Here is a 27745-nt window from a genome sequence, read left to right as displayed (position 1 = left end):
TTTTGGTTTGTGTAGCCCTTTATTAGCAACTAAAATAGAAGGTATCTGTTGTACATCACGGGTAGTAACTGACTATACTGGAGGTTTATTATATTCTAATACAGAATCATTTATAAATGCGTTGTTTTCCTTTTTTTTCTTTTATTAAAAAGCTTCCACCCCCCTTTTCCCCCCTTTTTCTGTTTACAACTTGCAAAACTATTCTGAAAGCTGAGTATATGTGCACAGGTCTGCAAAGAGTGCAAATTTAGGATATGGTAAATGCTTTACATGTTGTATTTTTAAGGACAATCTACCACCATGCCTTCATAGCCATTATCTTTTCCAAAGAAAAAAACAATTCTCACAAAAAGCTGATACCAGTCTTCCTTCCATTGTCCTGAACAAGAAAGCATTTTTAAATGAGTTGAAACTAAGGAAGGACTACACCTACTAGAAAAGAACAGAGTTCTATTAGTTTGAGGTTTCAGTATACCCAAAGACCAGGGACTGTATCTTTGTAAGGGCTAGGCTGGGACCCCGAATACAGAGTGTGTGCAGGTGCCATCCCTGAGCATTCAGCAGTTCAGTGGACCATAAGTGCTCCAGCTGCATAACTCACTGAGCTGTCTTGCCAGTTTCGACACTGGCTTGACTGAGCGTAATTCAAAAATGAAAAGCTCATATTCATTCCGTTCTTCTGGAGCTCGTTGATAGCCTGAGGAGGGAAAAAGAGCTGTTTAAAGAAAGGTATCAGTGAAATTATATTTCCTAGGTCTCAAAAGTCCTTGCACCATCTCTCAAAAGCTCATTATATAACTAGTAGATTATATATTATATATATATTATACATATATATTATATATATATATATTTTAAAATATATATATATATAAAATATATATATATATATATATATAAAAAAAGCTCATTATATAACTAGTAGATCTAGCCCATTTCTGTGCTGACACTTCCCCCACTGCACTGTGTACATCCATGCAGTTCTCTAAAGCAACAATGAACCTTTCATGATACCTCCTTTAGAAACAATCCTTCCAGTTCCAAGGGGATTTTATACAGAAACACAGATGCAACAGAAAAGAACCCAACACTAAAACACTTTTGAGATTCTATTTCTTCCATCAAGGAGAAAGAAGGTACAAAGGTAATTTATTAAAGCATGACAACTGGCAAAAGTGAATTAACAGAATTTAGCTGTGATTCACTGCAAAACTAATAATTATCTGAGGGTAGGAGTTGGGTATATTTGCAGAGTTGTCATAGTACTGAACTTTGCTACATGCATCCCCAATATTGATAATGCTCATACAAACTTTTATGGACTCCACTTTAAAAGGTTCCTTTCTATGTTCTCCATTCAGACTACATTTCCAGTGAATCAAGTTTTCCCTTTTAAAAAAAATAACATGCATCCTGTTTCAGATTTGAATTACAGTAAAAACACAGTGAGATTCACTCAAGCAGTATGACAAATCTGCAGCACTCCACCAGTGCTATAAAGCAGCTGCAACCAAATTTAGACAATTAAGTTAAGCCAGGTTTATGTCTGCACTGCATCACCAAAGCAGAATATGGTAACCAGAAAGTAATCTGAATTCTAATTGCTGTTAATTTATGAGTTAATGGTGCTCCACACTAATAGTTACAGAAGTCATCTCACACCACAGTATCAAAACTCAACACTGCCGGACATCACAAGGCACTCACAATAGCTAGCTAATAACAATATCAAAAGAGTAAGTATGTACTTCTTCAGGGAGATGGGTTTATTTGTTCATTTATTTAGGGCCAAGAGAAAGTGAATGATTGCATTTAATTGAAATTCAAATGGAATGTGGTATCTCACCTCCCTTAGGGAACTGAAAACCCTCAGCCCTTTCAAGATCTTACATTTGTCTATATGCAAGACACAAAAAATCAGAGACCAAATTGAGAACACTTAAAAAAAAAATTCAAGGTATGACATTTTAGAACAAAGTAATACTGCAGCAATGTTGTGTTTTACAAATGCAAATATTTTCCCAGAAGTTACATTCTTCAACAAATCAACAGTTACTTACATTTAATAGCACTCCAATAGGATGTCTTCCACATATTGTGTTATGGTATTTCTTCAAGTAATTGCTAAAAGATACAGGATCTAGCTGCTCTATAATGCTCATACCCTGAAAAAGAAATGATAGCAATAATTACATTACACATTCACAAGCAGGTGTTTATACATCATCTATTTGTTACAACAGAGCAAGAGGAAAAACCCTCTACTTGGTACCAAGGATATCAAGGAAATCTCAGCACGTGAGCTCTAGCTTGTAGTCATCTTGTTTCCATTCCTTGCCAAACTAAAAGTGCAGGAGCTCTTCCAAAGCTGTCATTAATCCACAGATCTGTGAACTTATCTTTGCAAATACAAGTGAAGCTCACGTTAAAAAAGCTTTGAAGACTAGTTGATCCCCACCATCCAAGACTGCCCTACTTCCATAAGATTTGGTACAGCTTACAACCAGGCAAATTTACTAGAAAGGCAAAGCAGGAAGAAGTTGTGACTCCATCTGCTCTCCCTGGTAACAAAGTTCAGGGCCAAGCACTTATCTGGGACTTCCAGATGTCCAAAAACCCTAGATAAAACCAACACTATACACATGCAATTCACATACATAACAAGTGCGATGTATCCTGGACACATCAGGCATGCAGGGCAGTTGATCTAGGCATGGCCTGGCCATTTGCTCAGAGCATAAAAATCAGATCCAGAAAATCTCTAAAGCACTATCAAGTTGGTGCACAACAAAAATGTAAGAACCGGGAGATGGTGTTTCTATTTTACATGAGATAGTCACATGTATACATACTTTACTCCACTGAGAGCGAGACCCATGATCCCATGGAGTCATGCTAAGGATACCAGCACACATGCGCAAAACCAAACCTTACACATATACAAACATTTGCATTCTTAAAAGCAAAAAGAATCCTACAACTCCAGATACAATCTACTCTTACCCCATCCCATAAAGCAAATCAAACACCATGAAAGTAGTTTAAAAATAAGTGTAGATCAATTATTGTCTTGGTTTCATCATGGGTTTGCTCTTTTGCCTGTATTAGACTCCATGCACTTCTTTTTTGCCTTCCTCAGAAAATTATTAATTCCCTTCACCAGAGAAATGAGCTCCAGACACTCACTAACTCAATAAAATACATAGTTATGCTGCTTCTGTTGGTGAAACAGTAAATTCTTCCTTAGAGACGAGGAAAAAACATTTACTTTGCATGGGAATAACTGGAGGTTGATACTAGAAAAGGAGACAATTTCTTTTAAGATTTCTGCATTTGTCCCAGCTCTTTCCCCTACTTTTGGGTGATAAAAGCCACAATGCAGGAAGCAGTCAGTCTGACGTCTCCACCTCAAGAGTGAATTTTCCACAACACTCTGCAAGGGCATTGGCTGATCTGGCAGATATCAGCTAATTACTTAGGCTGGATCACTGCTTGCAATGGAGGAGCAGAAGATTCCCAGGATAGCTGGGAGAATTACAAACAGCAATGATAATTACTACCCTTGTGCACTTTTGAGTAGAAACAGACATATGATTAATTCATAAAGAAATACGTTTTATGGAAAAACAAAACCAAGCTAAGCCCGTCAGTTGGTGGTAAGAGCTCAGTTCTGGATTCATGGAGAGAGTGTTTGGACCCCTGGCCAGTAATTACAGCTGTTAATCTCTACAGAGCCTAAATCAGTGCCAAAAAAAAAAAATAATGGTAGCTATTTTCTGACTAGCAGTGACTATATAGATACCATTGCATTTCCAAAGCATATATTTCAACCATCCATTTACTTGTAGATTGTACATGTCAATATACAGCTAAATAAAGCAGAACTAAACTTGACTACATACTCGAGTGAAACTAAAGGTGCATAAGGCACTTACTCAGATACTAAACAGTTCATGAGAATATATTTTATCTGTTTGTAAAACCCTTTCATGACCTTTCAAAAACATGGAAATGGCTGCTCAATCGAGAGACTCATTTTACAGCTGTAAGTCTCTGGAACATACTGGGCAGAGGCATTTGAGCATTTGTCTCAAATGAATGGACATGGATTTATGAGAATGCCTAGTAAGCTTATATCAATGCACAGTTCAGCACTGCAAAACATTTACAGCTATGCAGTTCATACCAGAAAATGCTAAGAGAGTTCCATACAGAGATGGAGAAAATCTATAGGGAATTGGTATGAACAGATGTCCTACAAGCATTAGGTTGCACTGAACTTTTCAATCTTTTGGATTTAAAAATCATTGTGGCAGAAGAACAAAGACTATCAACCTTGTTTCTCAAATGGTGTTGAGGAACAAAGGAAACATTTTTGCCAGGTTGTGTTTTATAAAAAGCAGAGGTATATGAAGCTAATACTTTTCAGTATTTGAAACAACTCAGCTAGGCATGGCTTAGAACAGAGTTAAAACACATAACAAACCCACATGATAAAAGTGTAAGCACAGTTACACAGTTTATCACATGGTCATTATGGCATCATGTAGAAATTACATACTTCAGTTACCCAAATACTGTTAATGGCATCTACAATATCCTAGCACAGTGCACTTAACATGATTAGAAAGTTACATTTTCAAATATCATCCCTTAATAGGATCAAGTATTTACAAGCCTACAAATAAACTTTAAAAAGTAATAACCCCACACACATATATTAAAACAAACAAACAAACAAAAACCCCCTCAAACAACCTATAGGCTCATTTTATACTATATGCCAATAATCATTTGGCTAGTCATGGTAAAGTTTGTTATCAGTTATTTCAGCTGTTTCTTCACATTTCAAGATCTAAACTAACAGGACTCTAACAGAAATGGAAACAAACTTGGTCTTAGTACTATCCAGCTCAACTATCTTTGCATGTGTGAGTCACTCAGACTACACGACAAATAACCACCAGGAAAATTACTGTCTGGGCACAGAGAACAGGGACCTGGGCGTCCAGGCAGAGATTCATAATCTTACATTATGCCCAGCCTAAGAAGCCTGCCCAGGCTGGAACACTGTGGAAGGTCCTGGCACACTGCAGCAGCACTGCAGAAGCCAGCACAATTCCGCAGGTCATTAGAGGTACCTGAGAAGCCATGGGTGCTGAGCATTTTTCCTGGACCAAGTACTGGCTATTCCTGCACAGCACTCCTCAGTGCCTGATCAGCATTCAGGGTAACACAATCCTCCCATTGACTCAAGTGAGGCGTAAAGCATCCCATACCAAATGTATGCTCATATAAAATGAGCAATGCAGTGAAGACTGAAGTGAGCAATCTGCATTTTCTGTCTAATCAAAAACCATTACTCGTCAACAATGTCTTACAAAATACTTTCACCACTTTTATGTAAAATGATAGTGTTTCAGGTTACGATACACAAACTATTGCACATCAGCTGCTCAGTTACAACTCTTCATTTGAGGGTTCTCCCCTAAGGTACCCCTTCTAACCATGAGGTTATTTCCTCCTTTTGCCATTATGTCACAAAGTGTGCTGTAGTCACAGGGGTCAGATTAACAATTACCATGGAGAAACTGAGGTCTGCCCAGCAATATTTATTACTCTGTTATTGATTAAACAAATATTTATGTATTTGTTTTATGCTGGAGTCTAACAGCTCTAAACTTCAATGCCCAAAGTGTTCAGCAGTTTTTACACACTAGATTTATATTTACACACCTACATTTATATGTAAGGTCCAGTCCAATTAAGGAAGAGGCCATCAATCTCCCACAAAGGCTTTTCTAAGGAAAATTGATTTCATCTTGCACCAGAATACCTTCCTGCTTACAATGTGCTCAGTTGACTGCTTTCCTAGTTAGGGCCAATAAAATGAAGCCAGTTTTAGTACAGTTTTGTCTCTATCTTAATGCTATTTTGTCTGTGTAGAGGCCTACTGGTTACCAAAGTACAAGTTAATTTAGCACGTCAAATCACATAAAAAAAATCTAATACTTTTCTAAGGAAATGAGAAGTAACGAAGTGGGACATAAATTTGAACAAACTTCCAAAAACTGGAATAATGTGACAGGAAGATCTCTGTGATATTGCTAACAAGAAATCTTTGAAAAATCACCCAAAACAAAACCTCCTCCATATAGCGTCTGAATATGGAGTCATGTGTTCAGATATGCCATGATACAAACAAGCAAAAAATAACCACAGTATGCTGCTATACAGCATGTTTAGTTTTTCAGTTAAACTTCAGATTGAAAAAGTATTTTCATAATTATTCAACAGTAGACATGATTTTCCACGTTACAAAAAATGCCACTTCCATTTAGCTGAATAATTACCAAAAGGAAGAGCTGGTGCAGCAATGTATTCCCTAAAAGTAATTACATGCCAAAGTCCAGTCTTTCTTCAAGCTTTCACCACAGAAATTAACAAGGGGAAACTAATGTTTGCTAATGCACCACAATCTGCTCTCCTGCAAAAACATTCAAAGCTACTGATGCTGGGATTCTGTAGAAAAATGCTTTTCTTGATAGAGAAGCCTCTTAACTGACTACAAGAATTATTAAAAGTGGGATAAACAGAAGGAAGGCAAATTATTTACTGTTATTATTTCTATTCCAGTGATGAATAGTAGAAAAACAAAGAGGTTAATATGTATTCACAAGGCAACAAAGTCTAGAGATGTCTCCAGCAGATAGGATTTATTCCTTCAAGACAAGGAAAAAATTACCATGCCATGAATAAGAACAGCTCTCTGTTCTAACAGATTCTACATAAGTTACATAAATGATGCAAACAGTTGCAAAACAAATTTTAAGGTTACGTATTTCCAGAAGAATTACTTCTAATCTGTGCCTTAAGTATAGTCTTGAACATTAAGTTGTTGGGGTTTTCTTATGTTAAAAAGAAATCCTTGGCTCCTCTGACTGCAAAGAAAATGCAACATAATTGGCATTGGACCTCTATGTATTTAACATTCCTTTCAGCCTTTTGCCAAACCAAAATGAAGCATGGTGTACTGCTTTTTCCCCACCACCTACTACAGAGTAAGGGGCAGGGGGAAGGCCACTCCCAAGGAAACAGTGGCTTTCACTTTCCTGACCACTGCAATGCCCTACAGCCTCTCCTCCAAATGGATGTTGCTGAAACCTTTGCATAATCACAATGCTGTTTCCATATGCAGGTATCACAGCTATCAAGCTGCAACTACCACAATTTTCCATGCATAATTTCTATTGCTTTTCAAAAACATAAGAGGGTATGTAGACAGAAAATACATTAGGGCATTTTTAGGATGGTGAACATGCATTTTTTTCTCATTAATTATGCTTACTAGTTTATACCCACAATATAATTGTGTGCAGTCAGTAAAAGGGAGGATACTAGCTAAAAGCATCAGCTAAATTCTTATTGTGGTAAACAAAGGAAAATTATACATTCAATAAAATAGCTAATCTATAATCTCTTGTTAGAAAAATTTCTCAAGTGTTCAAAGAAATGGAATATACAGGAGAAATTTGTTAGTTAGTTCCACCAAATCTGAAAACTTACCATTTTATCTAGGTGCTCAATGGATCTATAAATTTCTCCTTGGGATTCATCATAGTAACTGTAACGGAACCTCTGACCTTGAAACAAAAATCATGTATAAAATAAAAAAGGGAAAAATTGTAGCTAAACCACTCCCTAATACTTACTAAATATTTGAAAGTATAATACTTATAAAGTAGTAATCTTCATTTATTTTATACTTTTTAGCTCCAGTGAGGAAATTCTAGGGCAATCATAAAGTAGCAGCCCAGAAGTAAAAAAAAAAAATACATGATGGGTGGCTATATTCCTAAAGAGAAATCTACTATGCAGAACTGACACAGAAGTATCACTCACTAATTACCTCTTATTGCCTTAGAATCTAATTCTGTAAATTAAGAAGTAAAGCAACATTTCATTTTGCTATCCCTCTTGACAAAGTCAGCCAAGGAGTCAGGCTACTTCTGCTTGCACAACAATACCCACAGTAAATGAAGGTTAAAAGAAAAAATTAATGATAATTCAATGAGCAGTTCTAGATGGGTCATTAGCCACAACAGAACCAGTCATTCTTATATACACCTTCCACCTACTCCACAATTCAAAGATGAGTGAAACATGCACTTAATTAAGTTGACCAAAGATGACAATGGAAAAAAAAAAGGAAGAGGGTCTCTTGTGTCACATATCTTTCTGAAGCAGTCACTTTCCCAGCTATTACTGCACTTAAAATAAAATTATAAAGCAGGGCAGAAGTCAAGGCTTCTGGAGTCTTTGTAGCTCTGTCACCAAGATGAACTGGGGTAGCACTGGTGAATTGGCAAAAATAATCCATCTGCTATCTCACCCAGCAGTAAAACATATAAAACTTATTTCTGCCAGAGGAATGTGGCCATGCCCAGTGAATTTTTAGCTAATTAGTTCTGAAAGTTGTTTTGAGGTGCTTAAAAAGAAGAGCAAAAAGAGCAAGCAACTTCAGACAATTACTTCATTGCAACAGTAAAGAGATGCATATAAATTCACACACCTTCACCATTTCTTTCCTCCACTATACTGAAAACACATTATCACAATATTTTTATCTATTATTCCAGATTTTAAAGACTTTTTTATCTTTATGAAGGCATTTAAGTTGCAAAAATGAATTTACCAGAAGTTAAAATGTTCAATATTTAATAGAATACATTATTTGAAAATAGCTGCAAAATATTCAATATACTCTTATAATTAAGAAACTTACCCCAATGGCAAAAGTCAGAAGAAACCACAAAGAGATTACTAGGATCAGCTAGGTATTTACTGAAGAGTTTTCCAAATTCCTGCTCTTTTGACTCACTCAGTGCTCCGACCAACACAGGAATAATAGTAAACTCATCCTTATGGCTTATAAGTAAAAGAAAAAAGGTTGTAATTCAAGTAACATCTGAAGATTTTTCAGGGCTTGCTAACTGAAACTGTAGAATGGTTTAAAACATTGGTATTTATTTGAGTATAGCAATTTGGTAAGGTTATACCAGGATGTTGTTTTAGGAACTCAAAGTACTTCAATTTCAGAAAACACACCCCCCCAAAACCAGTATTTCTTTCTGCTGCGAAGTAAAAATACCAGGCACACAAAAAGAAAAGACACAGTGAAATCAGCAATGAAGTAAGAATTAAATTTTCCCTGTACAGATGCTGCATGTTGGGTAATTCTCCAAAGTAAATGAAACGTATATGAAAATGCTCAACAAAGTACCCAAGTATATACTGATACTCTAAGGAAAATTCAAAACACAATGGCAATTAAAAGATAAAAAGAGGGGAGGGGGCACATCTTAGGGAAGAAAGCCCAACATAGATTGACAATTTTTATTTAAAGTAAACATCTGAAACAGCAGCTATAAACACACCCCTCATTTCAAAATTATTGAGTTTGGCTCCAAACAACTTAAAATCCCACAGAAAACTAGTTGAACTTCTTTCAGAGATGCCTTGAAAAGTAGGGGAAAAATCAGCTATTGAAAAAAAGTTGATGAAAGCATATCTAATATTAACTCTCTTAAGTAAACCTGCTTATAAAAGGTGTTATAACTTCATTATTTACCTGTTTGCTTTGCTCACAGTTTTAACTACAGCAACTTATCCTAGTCTCTCACCCTCTCCTTACCAGAATTTTTATTGGGGGATGGGGGAGTATGAGCATTATATACACCATATGGTCTTCTATGGCATAATATGTATTATTATTTCCTACTGTACTTGACAGTAGCTCAAATATTTAATGCACATAATGTTCATTCTTGTAGAAGTAAGTAGCCTAGTACCTTTCCATGGCTTTAGCAGTATAAGGCAAATGCATTTCAATACTGTGCTCATCTTCATCTGTCTGTAGGGACATGCGCTCAAACATTCCAGTCTTCCATAATTCTCCATAAACTGAAAAGAATTAAAGATGAGTTTTTACCTTTTTTTTCCTTATTTTTGAAAACTACTTCAAGTGCAAAAAGCAAGCTACAGTGTACCTTTACCAGAACATACCCACTATAAAAAATTACTTGCCTCCAAGGGCTATCATGAACCACTTGTTTCTAAATAAATTCAGAAATAAAATTATGTTCAAATCATTAAAATATAAGCCTAATTGATTTCGTCTACAAAATGGGTTAAATCAGTGACCTTACTAGTATATTGAAAAAGATTTTCAGTCATGACACAAAATTTATTTACACAAATAAAACACATTTGAAAATATACATGAATTTGCCCAGTCAACGAGTTTTTATTTTCATGAACTGCCCATTATATGTTAAAAAAAAAAATCAGATGAACTATTGTTCAATTTGTTACTATTTAATTGATTATTGTCTGAATCATGAAATATAAAGACAACCACAACTGATTAAGTAATCCACACTTGTAAGTTATCTTTTCTACTCTCAAGCATACTTGAGAGTATACAAAGTCATCTCCATATTCTGAAAATTCTCCACTGGATGATGAATTTGATGTACGGCTGTGCCTCCTTCTCACCTCCATAAAGGAGTTCGACAGAAAGCAAAACATTTCTCACCTAAGAAAATTCTGCAGGCACCATGTAAAAAGCCGGAATTAGCTTGCTTAATCACAGTTACAATGAAACACAACACATCTGTGCTAATTAGCCCTTCTGAAAAAGATACCATATTACTTAGGTATACCTCCAAATACACAAAAGCCAAAATATCAAATTAATCTTCATTGTACTTAGTTCAAAAGACTGGCATTTCATGGACTAACAGTTTCTAAGTTTGCAAGTTAGAAAGTCACATGCAAGCCAAATAAAAACAACTTTTTGTTTCTCTGTTATTCCTTTATCAGAAATCAAACTCAAACCAACTAAAGAACCTTTATTTCCAGCCAGAACACTTAACAGGAGAATGGAAAAGATGTTCAGTGAGTTATTATTTGAAATAACAATTTTTAGTTTTAAAACCCTGTAGCACACACTCAAAATTGAAAAGATAAGCAAAAATTTAGAATTCTTGCCAGAAGGAAGAGAGACACTATGGTTATAATGTGACCATGTCTGAAATAACCAGGATCATTCAGAAGTTCTTTTTTTTTTGCACTAAAACCAGATTTGCACTTGTATGCCACTTACAGCAAGGAAGTGCCCAACAAGAAGAAAGTCTTCAGCACTGCAGTACCACAGTCAACACCCAAGCCTCAGTGATGTCCAAGCTCTACAATGCACTTACTCTTTTGGTCAATTCGAAGATCATACAGAGGTGTTCTGTAAATGTCCACACTGGAAAGTGCACATCGGGAGAGGGGCACGTGATGGGAAGGCCCAAGAATGAAAATTTTTCGGCTACAATAATTAACACAGAAGGCCACAATTAGACAACTGCAATTGTACAGCAATTCAGCTTAGAGTAACAAGTTTAATAAGAGCATACAACAAAGTGATACTTTCTCATGGCTGCAACAGTTTTACTCTGTTGTCAGTAAGACCCCACATCAATCCATGGCCCAACCTTGCTTGGTATCTCAGGAATTATCATACCAGATTATATATTAGAGGGCACTCATCAGCTAGAAATTTGTCTGACTTCTCTCATTTGGAGGCTGAATGATGTGTTACAGCCATTTAGAACAGATTTTTTGAATTCTCTCCTTGAATCAACACAACCTTCAGCTACTCAGCACCTTCAATAAATACAGGATCAAATAACAATTATGGGTTTATCATCTATTCAGCGTTTTTCACTTATTTACTTGATTAGCCTTACTTAGGTTTCACTAAATTAAATTTTAAGTCCTTCTCAAATGCTGGGTTTATGCTGTTACATGTTATGGCTTTTTTGCTGTTGCATCAACAACAGAGACTTGGACCGGCACATTCAAAGCTTTAGCTGATACTGCAACCTTTTACATGTCATGACATCATTATTTCATCAAGTCCTCAGTTCCTGGCTCTTGATTAGATGTTAAGGGTCTCCTGCCACAGGACTTAAAAGAAAAAAAAAATAGGAAATTCAGCTTTTCAGATTCAGGATTATACTGTCTTGTTTCTGGAACTGTATTAAAGGGGTGGGAGACATGTAAAGTTCTGAGAGTTTGGTTTTCTTAATCCCTTACACGGGGAGTACTATAACAAGGTATACTAAATCACAAACTCCCTGCAAAGCTAATAAAAACAAATATTTAAATATGCAACAGTTTAGCCCAAAGATGAGTTCTAAACATCCCACACAGTACAAAGCAAATGATCCAGCAAGTTCAACCAACTCCTTATCAGGGAACTTAGGGAATGCAGCTATTTCCAGAAATTTTAGAGAAACTAGGTATCTGTTATACCATAAGCTATTTTCACATCATTTGCAATAGCTTAGGAAGAACTAAAACCATTGTCTTTGAAGAGCAATACAGCGTGTTATCTTATGAACAACTGGTAAGCCTAGCCAGATTTTATTTAGCATTGCAAAGTACAAACTTTGAGTAAACACTGCAGACGTTTTAAATTTTTGTCATTAAAAAAAATGTTGCAGTCAGCAGAACATAACAAAAATTATATTCCTTTATCCAAAAATAACTGGATTCAAGTTTTCAGAGGCAGACACAGACTACAACAGCATGTTGGGTTTTTTTTAAAATTGTTCCTTTTTTTAAACTTGTTAGATACAAAAGTCCATTTAAAATTACTGGAACAGTTAACTTTCATAAACACACTGGTTGCTTCCTTCACAGCAAAAGAGAATCCTGGCAGTATTCAGCCCATAATCCTGCACTAAAAAAACAATGTAGAATCATGGTGAAGTATATTAAGTATTTTAATAGACTTAATAAAACAAACAAAACCTCCCAACAATAAAAAAAAAAATCCCAAAACAAAATCCAAAAAACCCAACAAAACCAGCTTGGGCTTTTATAAAAACAGTGGAACATCAGTAATAAACTGTCAAGTCTTTAATCCCTCCCTTGTAAAAAGTTAGTTACCAATTTTTTAAACAGTATTCCTTTTTCCCATCTTTTTGTTACATCCAATTTGAACATTTATGATTTAAAACAGAAGTGATGCATAGAAGGCTAAAAAAAAATACAAAATTTATATGTGAGTACTTCAAGATGTGAGAATGTAACAAGAACATTCCACTTAGAGTACTGCATCCTCAGGGTCTCAGGCTTTGTAAAGAAAGCGGTAATACTCACGTGATATTGGGATCCACTTGTTTGTAAGCATGGGCTGCACAAGATCCACAATAGGTATATCCTGCATGGCTGCAAACAAAAATGTACAAAACGTTATGATTTAAATATTGCTTAACATCTTAAATATGTTGATATTCAGTGTTAATCTCTCAGGATTCATTTTTTGTCCCCAGTGAACTAGAAATTGTAAGAGTGATCCAGAATTCCTGAAAGAGCAGGAAAGCGCTGCTGCAGTATTGCTCACACAAGACACGTATTTGTTGAAGAACTGGCAGTGACTATTTACCAACCAGTTAAAAAATTATCAGTGACCATTGAACAGTCAGGAGACCCCCATATCAAAGAACCTTTCCTTATCTTCAAAGGATGTATGCAGACTGCACAACTGCCTGTTATCCAAAGCTCATGGTAATGCTAACAGTGCAGCCAGTGAACAAGGGAGTGGCAAACTGGCAAACTACTGGAGAAAGCTCTTCTAACCACACTCCAGTAACTGGATATAATGACAGTAGAGGGGTCTTGGCAAAGAGAAAACTACATGTCACAGCAGATAAAGAGAATAAAAATGCTCCGTCATTAAAGAATAACTTAGCAACAGAATGAACAAGCACATGGAAAGGAGTGGAAGGCAGCATGCTAGCTTTTACTGCAGCAAATAAGCTACATGCTTCACCATTTCCTATCAGTCTGGCATTTCCTATCAGTCTAGTCCTTTCTCAGCCTCTTTTCCTGTGTGTTGTCCAAAACAATTTACAGTTATTTTGACTAGTTGTTTCAAATACTGCTTTCAAATCTGAAGAACTAGTCTCTTCAAGCCCATTAAAATGAGTGAAAATTCACGTTACACTGCTAAAAGCATTAATTTCATAGAACATTCATTCCTAGAGTCGCAGGTCAAGTGGCAGAAAATGGCTCCTGGTCACTCAGCAGTGTGCCCACACCACAGCTTTACACAATGACTCTGAGAATGATGCATGCTGCAAGCCCTGAGGTATACAGGATGTTTGAAGATACAAGTTCCCGTTGACAGCACTGAAAGATTTTATATATATTTATATGTACGTATCCTCAGATACATCTATATTCATCCACAAACTGATATCTGGAGCAAGTTACCTTCAAAATGACCCTGGGATTTTACTTCATCACTTAGCTCACTCATTCTAAAGAGCTCAGGAAAGTATTAACATACATGCTAAGGGGAGAAACAGGAAACCAAGACCTCGCAAATGGGCAAGGTATGTTACTAGACAATGTCAGAAGAGCCTGCTAAAATGTTCCCTCTGCTACAGGCTTCTTCCATCTTCCACAAAAATATTAAGAATACCCCATTTCACAGGTGGTAAAAAAAGGGCACAGTTAACAAAAAAAATGTGGTGAGACCACAGGAAGACCCCAGCAATTCTGGAAAAAGAACCAAACTAGATAATCTGCAGCTGAAAGGTCTCTTTCCTGGCATTCCTGCAAGAAAGAGTAAGGCAGATGTGGGACAATTTCTTCTGCACACCCAATACTATTACACAATACTTCAAACATTATGGCAATAATTCTCCCTAAATAGTTCAGATGATCCCTATTTTACCTGTGGACAAATACTTCAAACAAAACCAAACTAAAATAACAAAAGTAAACCATTTTAGATAGTTGAATAGTGTTTAATTGCTTTTTGTTTTTAAGCTCTGCTAAATTTTTTTTAGTGGCTGTGAGGGACGCACCTGTTTTGCTTATTTTGTTTTGGGGTTGGGTTTTTTTTCTGTTATTGGAGGGGTTTTGTTTTTCTCATTAATATAACTCTTACCCATCTTATTGGATCACAAACAAATACTATGTGTGCAGTCCATCACCAAAAGCAAGCTAATCATACACCCAAATGCGCACAGATTTCTGCCATTCTATGCTATATCCAAAATACTTATTTAGAAACCATACAGCACTTCTTTCAGCTAAATACTAGCTTTAAACAGTTTTCAAAATCACCAGGGAAAAAAAAAGAGCATTTAAACAAGTATTAGATACACTAAACTTCTGTTTCAAACTTACGGTGCAATAATGGCTCTTGCAGGTCTTTTTGTGGACTGTACTTGAGAAAGCCAACCTTCTAGCTGTGCGTTCAGCTGGGGTCCTGTGAAGAGACATGGAAATACTGAAGCCATGAAAGAACTTAATACATCTCAAAAATTCACAAATAAAGCTTGAAAGTCCAGCAGATTTAAAAGTTATCTTAAACATTCAAAGCTGGGTTCAAATCAAAAAACAAACCAACAAAAAATCATTCCCCCAAAATACCCAATGCAACAACAAAAAGAAACCCCAACCCTGTAAAGTTGAAGGTTACAGTAGGAAAGTTTCAACCTCCTGGTCTGGGAAGTTCATTTACTGCACATCCAAACACACACTTATTATTTCCTGCTCTGTGGGGACTAAGGAATACACCACTTCACCATTTGAAAGAATGGCTGCTGATTTCAAGAGTCGCTAACAGATGACTGTTTCCTCTCATAACCAAAACTGCACAACTCAGAAGTAAAAAGTTATGATCTTTATCAAGAGAGCCCAATATGAGAAGATGATATAATACAAAGGCCTGACACTTGCATGATAGCCAATGACTATGGTAATAAATCCTTTATTAAGCAAGTACAAGAGCATACTACAAAACACTGTAATCTGGAAAATGTGTAAATGCACAGGAAAAAGCTAAAAGTGAGAAGACATTATGCTTATCCTAACACCTTAACTTCTGGTCAATCAACATATACTACAAGTATACGATCACTTAGTCGACATTCACTTTGATAACTGGCCAATCCAGAATTTAAATTTTTTTAAACTAAGTTCTGTACCTCAACAAGTAGCAAATATTCTTAATTCAATCACCTGACAGATGAGAAAAAAGCTTTCTAGAAAAACAATATTAAAAACCCAAAACCAAACAAACCACATTTTGATTATTTCGCATCACAAGAAAACTATCTGATGTTAAGCTATCCTTCAGGAAGCAAGTCTGGCAAATACAGTACAATATTCTTTCTTATTAATGAACACTAAACAAGCTTTCAAGAAAAACTCATTCAGCTGCTATTGTTACAAGTAACATAGCATTAACAAAGAAAATAGATGCACTTTTTTCAGCTGATACTATGCTTTTGATAGAACCCTATGCCAGCAGAGTTTATCTGTAAAGTATGGTGCAGCAAGCTGCTTTTCCTCTTCCGTGCACATTGTAGATCTTTGTATCTTCCCCACGCAGGTGTTGAACTACCAGCTGGCAGTGCAAGTCAAAATCAAATTAACTACCTGAAGCCATTTCACAGATACGTTCCAAACAGCCCTGACAAGGGCTGACAGCTCTCCAAAAGGCTGACAAGAAGCACAGAGAACAAGAGAAAAGATGTCAGCTTTTGCAGAATCCAATCAGTCCCTGACCAGGGATAGTCAAAAAGCTTTCCCTAGAAAATGCAGGTGTGAAGGATAGAGGTGTTGAAGCCACTAGTTTTTATACAAAACTTAAATCCATGTCTCATTGAAAAAGGGACAACTTCTGTAGTTCTGAAGAGCCCTACCTTCTTACATGAACGAAGTGAACAAGTGCAGCATCATTTTCCTAAGCCTTCTATTACACCTTGAAAGCCTTAGTTACTGTCTACAACTCTAACAAGGTGAAAGAGTGACAGAGCAGCTGCTGTCACTCATGTAATACAGTGACTTTGTGAAATGATGAAATTGTTATAAAAACTCCACTACATACCAATTTTGTTCTGCTGCTTCTGTTGCTTGGGGAAATTACAAACAGCTGACATGCAACAGAGATAAGCATAATGACATCTTAGAAAATGGAGGCTATTGGAGAAGCTAAATAAAAATAAATGTCTCTATTTTCACCCTCCTCCTAAGATAATAGGAGACTAACAAAACAGTACTCTTCTACAGTATTACCACTTTTATTTGTTAAATACTTCAGTGAAGAAACAAGTCACCTAAAAATGTTTTTACTTCCTAATTCTCCCAAAATATGTAGAAAGATAAAATACGTACTGAATGAAGCTCACTAAGAGGACACTCTTTTTTTCCCCAACACTGACTTACCAGACTTAAACATGACTTTGCCTCACCTGACCCATTCTCCTCAAAGAAGAGGATCCATAGGCAACACAACTGCAAAAGTCACAGAATTTGTTAAGCCAAGGGGAACTCTTCCCCTGCAAGACACTGTGCTTAGCCCTCCTCCATCCCTTCTTTGGCAAGGATTTTTCACTAGGGATGTGGTTAAGGCAATTTGCCCTTGGTTGAGATAAATTAGGTAACCTGCTGAACACTTTAAAGACAAAGGTCAGAACATTTGGTAATATTCTAAAATTTCACGATTGGTCGAATCTGACTAAAATTTCTGATCTTAGAGTGTAGTAGCAGATTAAGAAGCCCAGGTTTGCTTAGTCTGCTATTACAGACACATACTCTAACAAAGTAACATTTTCTTCCTAGAGGCAGTAAAATAACTGATCTGTATGACCCAAGGGATGAAACTTCTGTCAGTGTTTACTTAAGGACCAAGTAACACATCTGCTTTCAGACTTTTTCCCTTTAATGCCAAGTATAAGGTGCCTGTTTAAATAATTAATTTTGATCTAATGTAAACTTTCATTTTAACTTATACTTATCTGCACTACTTTAATAAAATATGCAATCAAATTTCTCTCTCCAGAGGACTAACAGAAAGAGAATGGAGAGTACAACATATCCATGACCTTTTAGCTAAAGAAAAAAAACTAATCAAACAGCACCCACATGAATTCACAAAAGTATAGCCTACCTGCAGCTTCCTGTGCTTACAAATACTTTAAGGGGGATACTCTAGAACTAATTTTCTTGTTACCAAATTAGCACCAATTTTTTCTTGAACTGTTGAGAGAAGTTTTTCTCCCAACTTCTCAAACATGAGAATTCTTAAGACTAAAGTAAAAATACTTGAATTGGTTATACAAAATATAAATAAACCCACACTATCACAGTACCTGTGCTCTGCCATATGGAATTGTATTATAGTACATGAGTAACTTCTTCATAAAGAATTAAGTTTTGTTCATATTTAAATGAAGCTTAACTGGAAAAAGAGTCATCAAGACAATCCAGTGAATATGTATCTCCTCAGCTGACCAGCATGGACAGTGAACAGCACTGCCACCCATGTATCCTCTTGCTGTTGTGGCAGGAAGTAAAACAGGTCCCAGTTCCTTGAGCCTCAGGTGGAAAGCTCATCTTGAGAAAGCTGGCAGGATGAGAGCAACAGGGATTTTAAGGCTAACCCAGACAGAAGGACAGAAAACCTTATGGATGCAATTTCTGGATGCAACAATCAATATACTTTAGCAGTGAGATACTGTAAGATCAGACCTTTCATTGATCAAAAGAAGGTTAAGCAGCAAAATATGAGCTTCACTGAAGTATGTAACATTAGGATCTGCATTTCAAGCCTATGAAGTCAGGTATAAACACAGGTGTGTAACTAAAGATTTCTGACATTATCTGTGGATATTTCACATCCTGTTTTGTTTTGAAAACCAGCAGAAGTTATGCCAAGGTTTAAAGTAATTGCAAGCACAGACCAAGTCTCCACTAGGCAAATTCATGGAAACAACTACAGGCAGCATTTATTCAATTATCTTGCCTAAAACGACAGCTTATTTTAACAATAAAATTATCCCATCACAAAGCTCTAGAGTAAGTAAGAAAGAATCCTTCCACATTACTTGCATGCCATTGTCATCCAGGGAATAATAACACAAAGACATCTGGTAGTGACTCAGACAAGTTCAACATCCCAATTTATAGCTGTCACAGTCCAGACTTAATAGTTTAAACCAAACCAGCACATTCTTTCCACAGCCAACCTCACCTTGGTGAGGCTGAAGTGCTTATATGCCAAGTATCAAGACAATGTAATGGCATTTTGCTCTTTTTCCTGCAGCAAACATTACACATACAAAACATATTTCTTCAGACTGGTAGGGAAGACTCAGTGTTTGTTCTGAATCCTCAGTCTCAGTGAATACTTTTTTTTACTGGAAAAGCATAAACCTCAATCAAAATTTAGAGCAGCACCAGGGAAAACAGCTCACGTCCCCCTTGACTGCGTGTGTATAGCACTCACCCCAAGTCAAGTAATGCTGGAGCACAATGACAGTAACACTGCAGTCCCCAGCCTTGACAGCTTTTACTTGTCCAAGAATGTCCCCTACCTATAGGAGCCACCACCCTTCTTTGAGTCTTCCACTTTTTAACTACCTTTTCCCATTGATGAGAAAAGTCTACACCTTAAAAATGCTCCTAATAAATATTACAATGTGTGGTAAGAACTGAGTAAGTCTTTACTCCTGCAGAGTGTTAGAAAAATCAAATAAAAAACCCTGGGGGCTGGCATACAATTAGTTTAGTAACTGGAACTAAGGGAATGCCTTTCTTCACAATTCTGAAGGTGAATCTGAAACACAAATTGTTAGGCAAACTGAAATCTGAAACGTGACAGAGGACCAGCAGTTAAAATTGCATACAGTGTAAAGATTTTTCAAAAAACACAGACCACACTGGAAAAAAAAAAAAAACAAAAAACCAAAATCTGTTTCTCAATGCAACAAAAGCCAAATCCTTGAATAAAGAACAAGTTTTAGCTATGCAAAGACTAGTAATTGTCAGGAATAGAAGGTGATTTCCAACAACTCATGTTTATGGGCACATTTTCCACTGCTAGCATATACTCTCCTCCAATATTGATAAAACGGCGAAATCAGACTATAGGCAACGCAGAAATTTACCAATGCAAACAAGAACCTGGGGGAAAATTAAGACACAAAATAGGGATTACACCAATGCCACATTAATTACTATTTATACACATTGTAAGATGGAACTAAAACTGCAAGTAGTGCTTGAACAGGGGAAAATAAAACTGAAGTCACAACAGAAACACTGAAAGAGATATCAAAATCTGCTTTAGTGGCAGTTCTTACTTGCATGCCCCCGTTCTCCAGTACGCCACTAGTTATTGATTTTCCTTTACTGAAAGTTGGCAGGAATTAAAAAAAAAAATCAAACTATAATGCTCCTCATTAAGAATATCAACCAACATGTACCTACATAGCTTCATAAAAAAACCTTAGCACCTAGGTCATTCAGAGATTCAAACAAATGACATTCTGTTCCATACCTCTGAGAATGATTTTGGCTTTAACACACACTAAAAATGTAAATGAAATTTGTGACAGTGTTCACTAAGTGATACTTGCAGGCCTATTTTAATGATACCAGAACCATACCAAATATAAAACTGTTTTTTCAATTCCAACTGTAGAGTGAAAGTTGATTCTACATTCTTTTCTTGAAGTATGTTAATTTTGACAGTATTTAAGTGATTCAGCTAGAAATAATAGCCTAGAAATTGTATTTCAAATTATTCCAGTATGCTTTTTCAGTATACAATGCTAACTAATACAGTCTGCATATTAATGCTGTGTTCCATGTTTAATTCATAAAAGAGTCAGTAATGACACATCCAGAGTCCCCCTAAAAAAGATAAACGACCAAAGGGAGAGAGATATTACATTTGCTATTTAACATTGCAAAGCAAATACTTGATGAATTTGTAAGGCACTGATTAGTTGTTCACAGATTGCAAGGTAAGAACTTAAGTTAACAGCTGTATTTGTAATGCTTCAGCTAATGTCACAACATTAAGATTTCATGATCAGTACATTAATTATCCTGCTACAGCAGAAAGCTCCTTTCATTACAAGACGTAATAGAATTATTCAAGCTGGAAAAGACCTTTAAGATCATAGAGTCCATCCTTAAGCCTAACACCGTCAAGTCCACCACTAAACCACATCTCATTTCATAGACCCCCACATGCTTCTTCTATATTTTCCTGGATCCATTTGTCTATGACCATCTACAAACAACACGATGATTTACTACTTCTACACTACATTTATAACAAACTGTGATGAGTTATTTCAGTTTTGGGGAGTATGCCAGGCTTCTTGGCATGCCACAGTAAACCACTTTTATAGACTCTTCTATGGCATAGAGAACATCTTTCTCAACTCCTTGTCTGCATTCCTAGTCTGAACCACACAGAGTCACATGTGATTCTCTTCTGACCAGTTCAGCCACTACAGAGAACCATATCCAACACACTACAGAGAAGAGATTCTGCTCTAAATTAAGGTGGGATGCAGCCATTCAGGGTCAGTAAACCCAGCAGCAGCATCTGCCCTCAGGAACTGTGGGCAGCAGGCCTGGGGAATGGATTACATGCATTCAGCAACATCATGGCAAAGCAGAAACAGCTGGAACTGATGTACACAATTTCTCCAGCGCTGATGAGACGTTCCAGCTCATGCCAGCAAGCATACAAATGCTGGGATTACAGCACTATTCGTTGAAATGAACGGTCATTCTCACATCACTCCTCAGGGCACCCAAGCCGCAGAAGGCACAAATGAGAACAGTTTTACTATCTCAGAATCACCCTGCTATTGCACCTTGAAGGTGCCTACCTCACAGAGCTACTAAAAGAGTAAGAGGGTTTTGACATCAGAAAAAAACAGTATTTGGTACAAAGGCATTAAAAAAGCATTAATGCCAATCTTACTGGGGATTACAAAGGAATAGAAGGGACTGCAAATGTGTGAAAATAGTGGCCAACTTTGAGGCAAATGCAACTTCTAAACTGATCATACATGGCACACAATTGCCTTTTCATTTATTTCCTGATCTGCTGAAGTTCTTCAAAGCACTTTACTTTCCTGCTGATCTACACACCATCATGCAGACTTCTGCCCAAAAGACAAGGCTGAAACATCGCTGGCTGTACAACAGCCAGTTATTAAAGAGTTCTGGCATTTCTTGTCCAAACAAATTAGAAGCTTAATCTTTAGAAATGGCAGCAAGAAGATGTCAGTGCCTACCTCCTTTGGGTTTCTTTTGCTGACAAGCTAGGGCAGCAGAAAACTCTAAACACAAGTGCACCATTATGCTTAAAGTCTCCTCAAATATTTACTGGCCATTTACTTGGCTCATCATAAAAAAGAGCATTCTAGACAATGAGCACAATGGTGTTTCAAGTCCTCGACACAGCAATTACTCTGCCAACTCACATTTGCATTAATAAGCTTATGGAAATTAAGGTTCTCTTAGATCAAACAAGTTGGCACAGGCTAACAGCACACCTCTGGCCACTATAGTTTGGTCAGGGAAAGCAGAGAAATAAGCCCTAACTAATACAACAACAAACTTGTTTTGCACAGCAAGTTTCACATCATGTAGTATTGTTATTCACACACACTCTCAATTTGAATTTTACTCCTGTGACCTAGAAGAGCCTACTAAAAACCTTCATGTTTTACTTGTATCACCATGCCACTGACTGGGGAAAAGCTGAAACAAGAACTCTATCACACACATTAATGAGCAGCACAGTATTCAGTTAGCACTTCCAGGGGCCAGACAAGGGAGGCCAGCTGTGAGCCCATAAGCCAAGTTCCACACCATAATGTGACATCCCACTTGTCATGACATGCTACAGAGGAAAAAAAAAAAGACACACTTAGCTAATGTTTATTCCCATTTCAGAAGCATATGGATTGATTTCCCACAGTAGTAACTGCCCAGCACTTACTGAACCTACTCATATCGAAGAATAAACACCCCTATCCTGCATACAGTCCATGCTCAGGATAGCATGTCACTTCCATTGCTCTTTTCTATCTAGGAATGTGTCTACCTGCATTAAAAGATATTGAAAATTATGCCATTTTTGTTTCAAGTTGCCTTAATCTTCCTCTTCCACCTGCTGGTTAAAAGTCAATTTCTCAAGACATCTGGATACTAGGTGGTTGAATTAACACAGCAGGACTGGGACTTTCTTCCAAAAATAAATGTGAGTGTACTACTTTTCACCACACGAGAATGATATTTTCTTTTTTTTAAAACCATCTACATGACAGCAGTGCTTTGTGAAATTTTTATTTACACTGTATGCTTTTATCTAAATTTTGCAGATGTTTTCAGTGACCAGCATACACCAAGCTGCTAGTCCACAAAAGCAATTGCATGTCACATACCACTAACTTTTTTTAAAAGCAGACATGCAGATCAAGCTCTGCAAGTAAAGAACAAGGTTGTTTAGACCAGTGGCCTCCTATCAGCAATGGGCACAGCACAGTTTCAGTTTGGACGCTTGGCTGTAAAGCTTTCCATGCTCAGTGGTGCTGCTAAGTAGCAGGAGAAACCACTAACCAGACTTCACTGATCTGTTTGCTGCCAACCAAATGCTCCAGAGGTATACACCTCAAGTTCATCAAGATGCTCCATTGACTGATGTGGAATGAGCGTTAACTTTCCTCTAGTGTGGTGAAAGAGATAACCATTTTTTAATTAAACAAGTTAAAACTGTCATACTGAACTCATCTGCTGAAACTTCTTAAAGACATTAATTTTTAGAATTTTTTTTTGTTACAACAGCACACAATGAAGAATACATGGGAAGTCAAGTGCTATAACATCATGGTGAAGTTCATCTTCAACTTCTTGCCCCCTTCTCAGCTTTACTGAGTAGGAAGCAGCAAGCTTTCTCCCTGGGACCTAACTTTCCCTCTAATACAAAGTTGTTTTCTTAGATGAAACATTCTAATATGTGAACACATCTGGATGCGCATAATTGCCCAGCCAGTCTGACCTGCTCTACAGCATTCATTAGCATCATACAAGTAGGTGGTGTATCCATACTAGAATGGAGTGCATGTTTATATTTTCCAACACAGAACCTAAGCAGTGCACATCCTATGGCTGGAGAAAATGATGAAGCAATGGTCTGTTTTCAGCTGAGGCAATTGCTGCCCCATGGAAATGAGCAGCCTCTAAAGACAAGTGGCATTTCTTCCAAAACCTCTTACACATGTTGCATTGACCATTCATGAAGAGTAGTAGCTCCCTCTTGGTTGGCGCTTCACTTCTGATATTGCTTCCACTCCTGGAGTGCAGGAGACAGCTAACCCAGTTTAAGAATATCCTCTGACGAAAAAAAAAAAAAAAAAAAAAGGACTGCATTCTGGATCCATCCTTTGTCTTCCCCCCATCCCCAGCCGGCTCTGGCCCTTCATTCCCAGAGCTGACTTCTACAGTCAGATTTTCAAGAACAATTTTTTTTAAAAAATAGCAATGTGTACTTCACTTATGCAGTAAACCCCCTCCAAAGTTCAGGATGCCATGCATCATCCTGGATGGTATGTTGATGTTTTAGCCCTAGGTACTAGGCACCTCAGGATAAACTACCACTCAAAAACCTTACCCTCACTCAACCCTTTTAAAAATGCTTTCAGATGTAAAGATTTTGAATGTGTCTGTAAAAAAAAAAAAAAAATCATTTCTCATTACTCTTTCAGATGGGTCATCTAAACTACAGAGCGATGAGGGTAGCCAGGGCAACCATTTACCCTGTGTAGTCAAACTCAGCTCTGTAGAAAGAGAGCATTTTGGAGGAAATGGGAAGCTTAAACGCTAACCAGTTTATATATAACACAGCAAATCGCTTCTGGGCCGAGACAGTAGCGCGAAGAACAGAGGACGTAGGAGGACTTGAAAAGACAATCCCCGGAGAACCATGGGAACACACTGAAGAGCTATCACAATTCAAACTAATCCCTGCCTCAGCTCCAGTCTTGAAGCTATGCAGGCTGAAAACACATGGTAAAATCCACTTTCTTCAAGTAGTACAATTGAGGAAACTATGTTACAAGTTTGAGGTAGCAGCTGACATGTGATTATGGCCTGAAATACAGGAAGATTTTAAGTTAAATCTACGATGAACACATAGCCTCTTGGTCTCCATTTGTTTTCTCTCGAGTTTTGATGGACCTTCCTAAATGGCACACGAAATGAGCTTTCAAGCAATAAATTATAGGTAGTCCTTGCTGAACAGGCAAAATTCCTGCTCTCACATACCAGTGCAAACAGCAGAAGAGAGCTCTATAGCAAGACACATAATACTCCTTGCTCATTTAAGGAAAAACATTTCCAAAATCCCCAGATTATGCAACATCAACCACTTACCCCCACCATACACACTGTAACAATTTAACTTGTCACAAGCACAGCTGTCATAATTCATTATTACAACATGATTCAGTTTGGGTTTTTTTTCATGCAGTGTGTCTGGGCAACCATCCCACATCTCCTCAATAAGCAACTGCCAGAGGGCTGCCCAAAAGCAATGGGAGCAACATGCTTTTGAATGTCCTACTACAAACAACTAGTACTGGCCAAACTAGTCACACACACTTATCAGAGTGTAGTCTAACTAAATTACGCACTGAATTTTCACAGAAAAGAAACAGACAGTATCCATGCCTCTTAAATTATTTTTAAAAAATGAAAATTCTTATTTCAAGTATCCAGATATGAAGTCCAATACCAAACAAACTACAAAATCTGTGTGTAACGTCATGTAGCCATTCCATATCGCAGATCAGTTTTCTGCCTTACTCATAAACGAAAATATAAATTGCAAGACCAAGGTGATTACCACAAAGCTCCGATGTCTTGATGTCTTTGCACACGGTTAAATCTATACCTTTGACATGATTTTGCATATTTTCTGTAAATGGAGTACTACTGACCTTTCTAGATCATTGGAAATAAATGTAGTTGCGAGCCGCACAAAGACTTGAGGCCAGTTTTGTAACGGACACAAGAATTATGTTTAGAATATTAAGCTCAGAAGGAAAACAATCATCCTCTATTGTTGTTTCAAAATGCCTACCCAACCATTTGAAGCCCAGCTACTTATCACACAATCCACCTCTTCCTGTGTTACCCTCTTCCCTGTACTTCTTTTATTCTCTTTCAATTTGTGCCTTGTACCTTGTTCATCAATTTATGGAGAAGAGGGGAAACCACATCTATTTTAGCCAAGAGAAGCATATTACTTTTCACATCCAATCCTTCTCAGATGTTAATTTAGGATCCTGAATGCAACACTTCATTGTTTGGTTTGATTTATTTTCAATTGTACCCCCTATTCCTCTGAACTGCTAATTACAACAGCTTCTTATTCATCTAAGCTCGTTCACCTGCAGTTTTGTAATCATCTTTACTCCCGGGGCAAGTAAAAGAACATCCCTTACAAATCTTATTAACAGCTCTGAAAAGACAAATGTGCATCCTTTTCACAAAAACGGTTCTGCCCCAAAACCAAACAAAACTTATCTCCAAGCATATGTGCTATCAAGCTATCATTATGTGTGTCTGCCTTTTTTTCGGCGTGGGCGAGGGGAGAGCAGTAGCTCGCCCTCCAATACACCACGTTTTTCTTCTATTCTCCTTCTGCAAGTACCGCATGTTTAAATGGACAGAGCCGCTCTGCGCTATGGCTTAGTAACTTTTCACTCCTACTAAAGAAGGCACTAGGGAAGGAAAAATAGAAGGTTTTCTTAGACTACATAAAGAAAAATAAATCTCCCTATTTTCACACCTCGACAAGAAGTAAAATAAACCTCCCTATTTTCACACCTTTCCCCTTGCCATCTAACCCCAGACGGGCGGTATTTTCTCACAGAATTAACAAAACAAAACAAATAAACCCCAGGAGCAGTTGAAAATAGGGAAACCCGTCCGTGTGCTCCGACGGAGAGCAGCACTCGGCACGAAGCACAGCCCCGGGCTGGCTCCAGCCCCGCCGCCGTGACACACGGAGCTGCGGCGAGGCGCGGCTGCCGGGCCGGGCAGGCACACGAGGCGCAGCCCGGGGGCCCGATCCATCCCCGGCGCCGACAAAACGCCGGTTTCCGCCGAGAGGCGCCGCTGCAGGTACCCGGGCCGGAGGAGAGGGACGGCGGCGGCCGGCAGGTGCGTTCGGGGTGCTCCGCGGCACCCCCTCCCCAGCTCTGCCCGCTCCCCGCCGGCGGCCGGGCCCGGCAGCCCCCAACCCCCCGCCCGCCATGTGCCGGCGGGGGCGGAGCCGGCGGCCGCTCCCCGCGCCCGGTACCGGCCCGCCGGCCCCAAAGTGCTGATTCAGCCCGCGCCGCCCGCTCCCCTCTCCCGGCGGCGGTACCTGAGGCCGTGTACCAGCTGCCGGCGTGGCTGGCCTCCCGGCAGAGCACCCGGTTGGACATCTTGGAGCCGGAACCGCCTATGGTGTTCGGGGGGGGCGCTGGGGGACGGGCCCGCCCGCGGCGGCGGCGGCGGCGGCGGCGCTGCTCCCCCTCCTCCCCCGGCACGGCCCGGGCCCCGCGGGCGGAGGCGGCGCTGCCGGGGCGGCGCGGGCCGGGGGCGCGGGGCCGGGCGGGGTCGCGGAGGGGGGACGCGGGGACAGAGCCCGAGGCCGCCGCCGCCAACTCCGCGCCGGCGGGTGGGGGGGCGCGGAGAGAACGAGGCCGCGGCCGCAGCTGGGTTTGGCCCCGCTCGGCTCCCGTGGACTAAGGACCGAGCGGGCGCCGCGCCCCCATTGGGCACCAAAGCAAAAGCCTCACCGTGA

The 27745-nt window shown here is 38.5% G+C and overlaps 1 protein-coding gene across 1 annotated transcript; it reads right to left on the bottom strand.

Moving 5' to 3' along the window:
- Positions 1 to 27654, bottom strand: MEMO1 (mediator of cell motility 1). The gene is made up of 9 exons (XM_068185354.1): positions 27323 to 27654; positions 15259 to 15340; positions 13219 to 13287; positions 11265 to 11377; positions 9852 to 9963; positions 8786 to 8928; positions 7567 to 7643; positions 2061 to 2165; positions 1 to 697 (listed from the first exon to the last, which is right to left on the bottom strand). The coding sequence occupies exons 1-9, from the start codon at positions 27381 to 27383 to the stop codon at positions 566 to 568; spliced, it is 894 nt and encodes a 297-aa protein (XP_068041455.1). The 5' UTR covers positions 27384 to 27654; the 3' UTR covers positions 1 to 565.
- Between the last annotated feature and the right edge of the window lie 91 nt (positions 27655 to 27745).

Source organism: Anomalospiza imberbis, chromosome 3 (assembly GCF_031753505.1).
Source record: "Anomalospiza imberbis isolate Cuckoo-Finch-1a 21T00152 chromosome 3, ASM3175350v1, whole genome shotgun sequence".
Lineage (NCBI taxonomy): Eukaryota > Metazoa > Chordata > Aves > Passeriformes > Viduidae > Anomalospiza > Anomalospiza imberbis.
This window is presented reverse-complemented; position numbering and strand designations above follow the sequence as displayed.

Bases quoted from the DNA above. Each gene is read 5' to 3' on its own strand.
- MEMO1 (XM_068185354.1), bottom strand. From the start codon at position 27,383: ATGTCCAACCGGGTGCTCTGCCGGGAGGCCAGCCACGCCGGCAGCTGG. The intron at 8,929-9,851 runs GTACTAGGCTAC...TTTACTTATAAG, and splicing joins ACTGCTAAAGCCATGGAAAG to CCATAAGGATGAGTTTACTA. The intron at 2,166-7,566 runs GTAAGTTTTCAG...TTTCTTTTTCAG, and splicing joins TTGAGCACCTAGATAAAATG to GGTATGAGCATTATAGAGCA.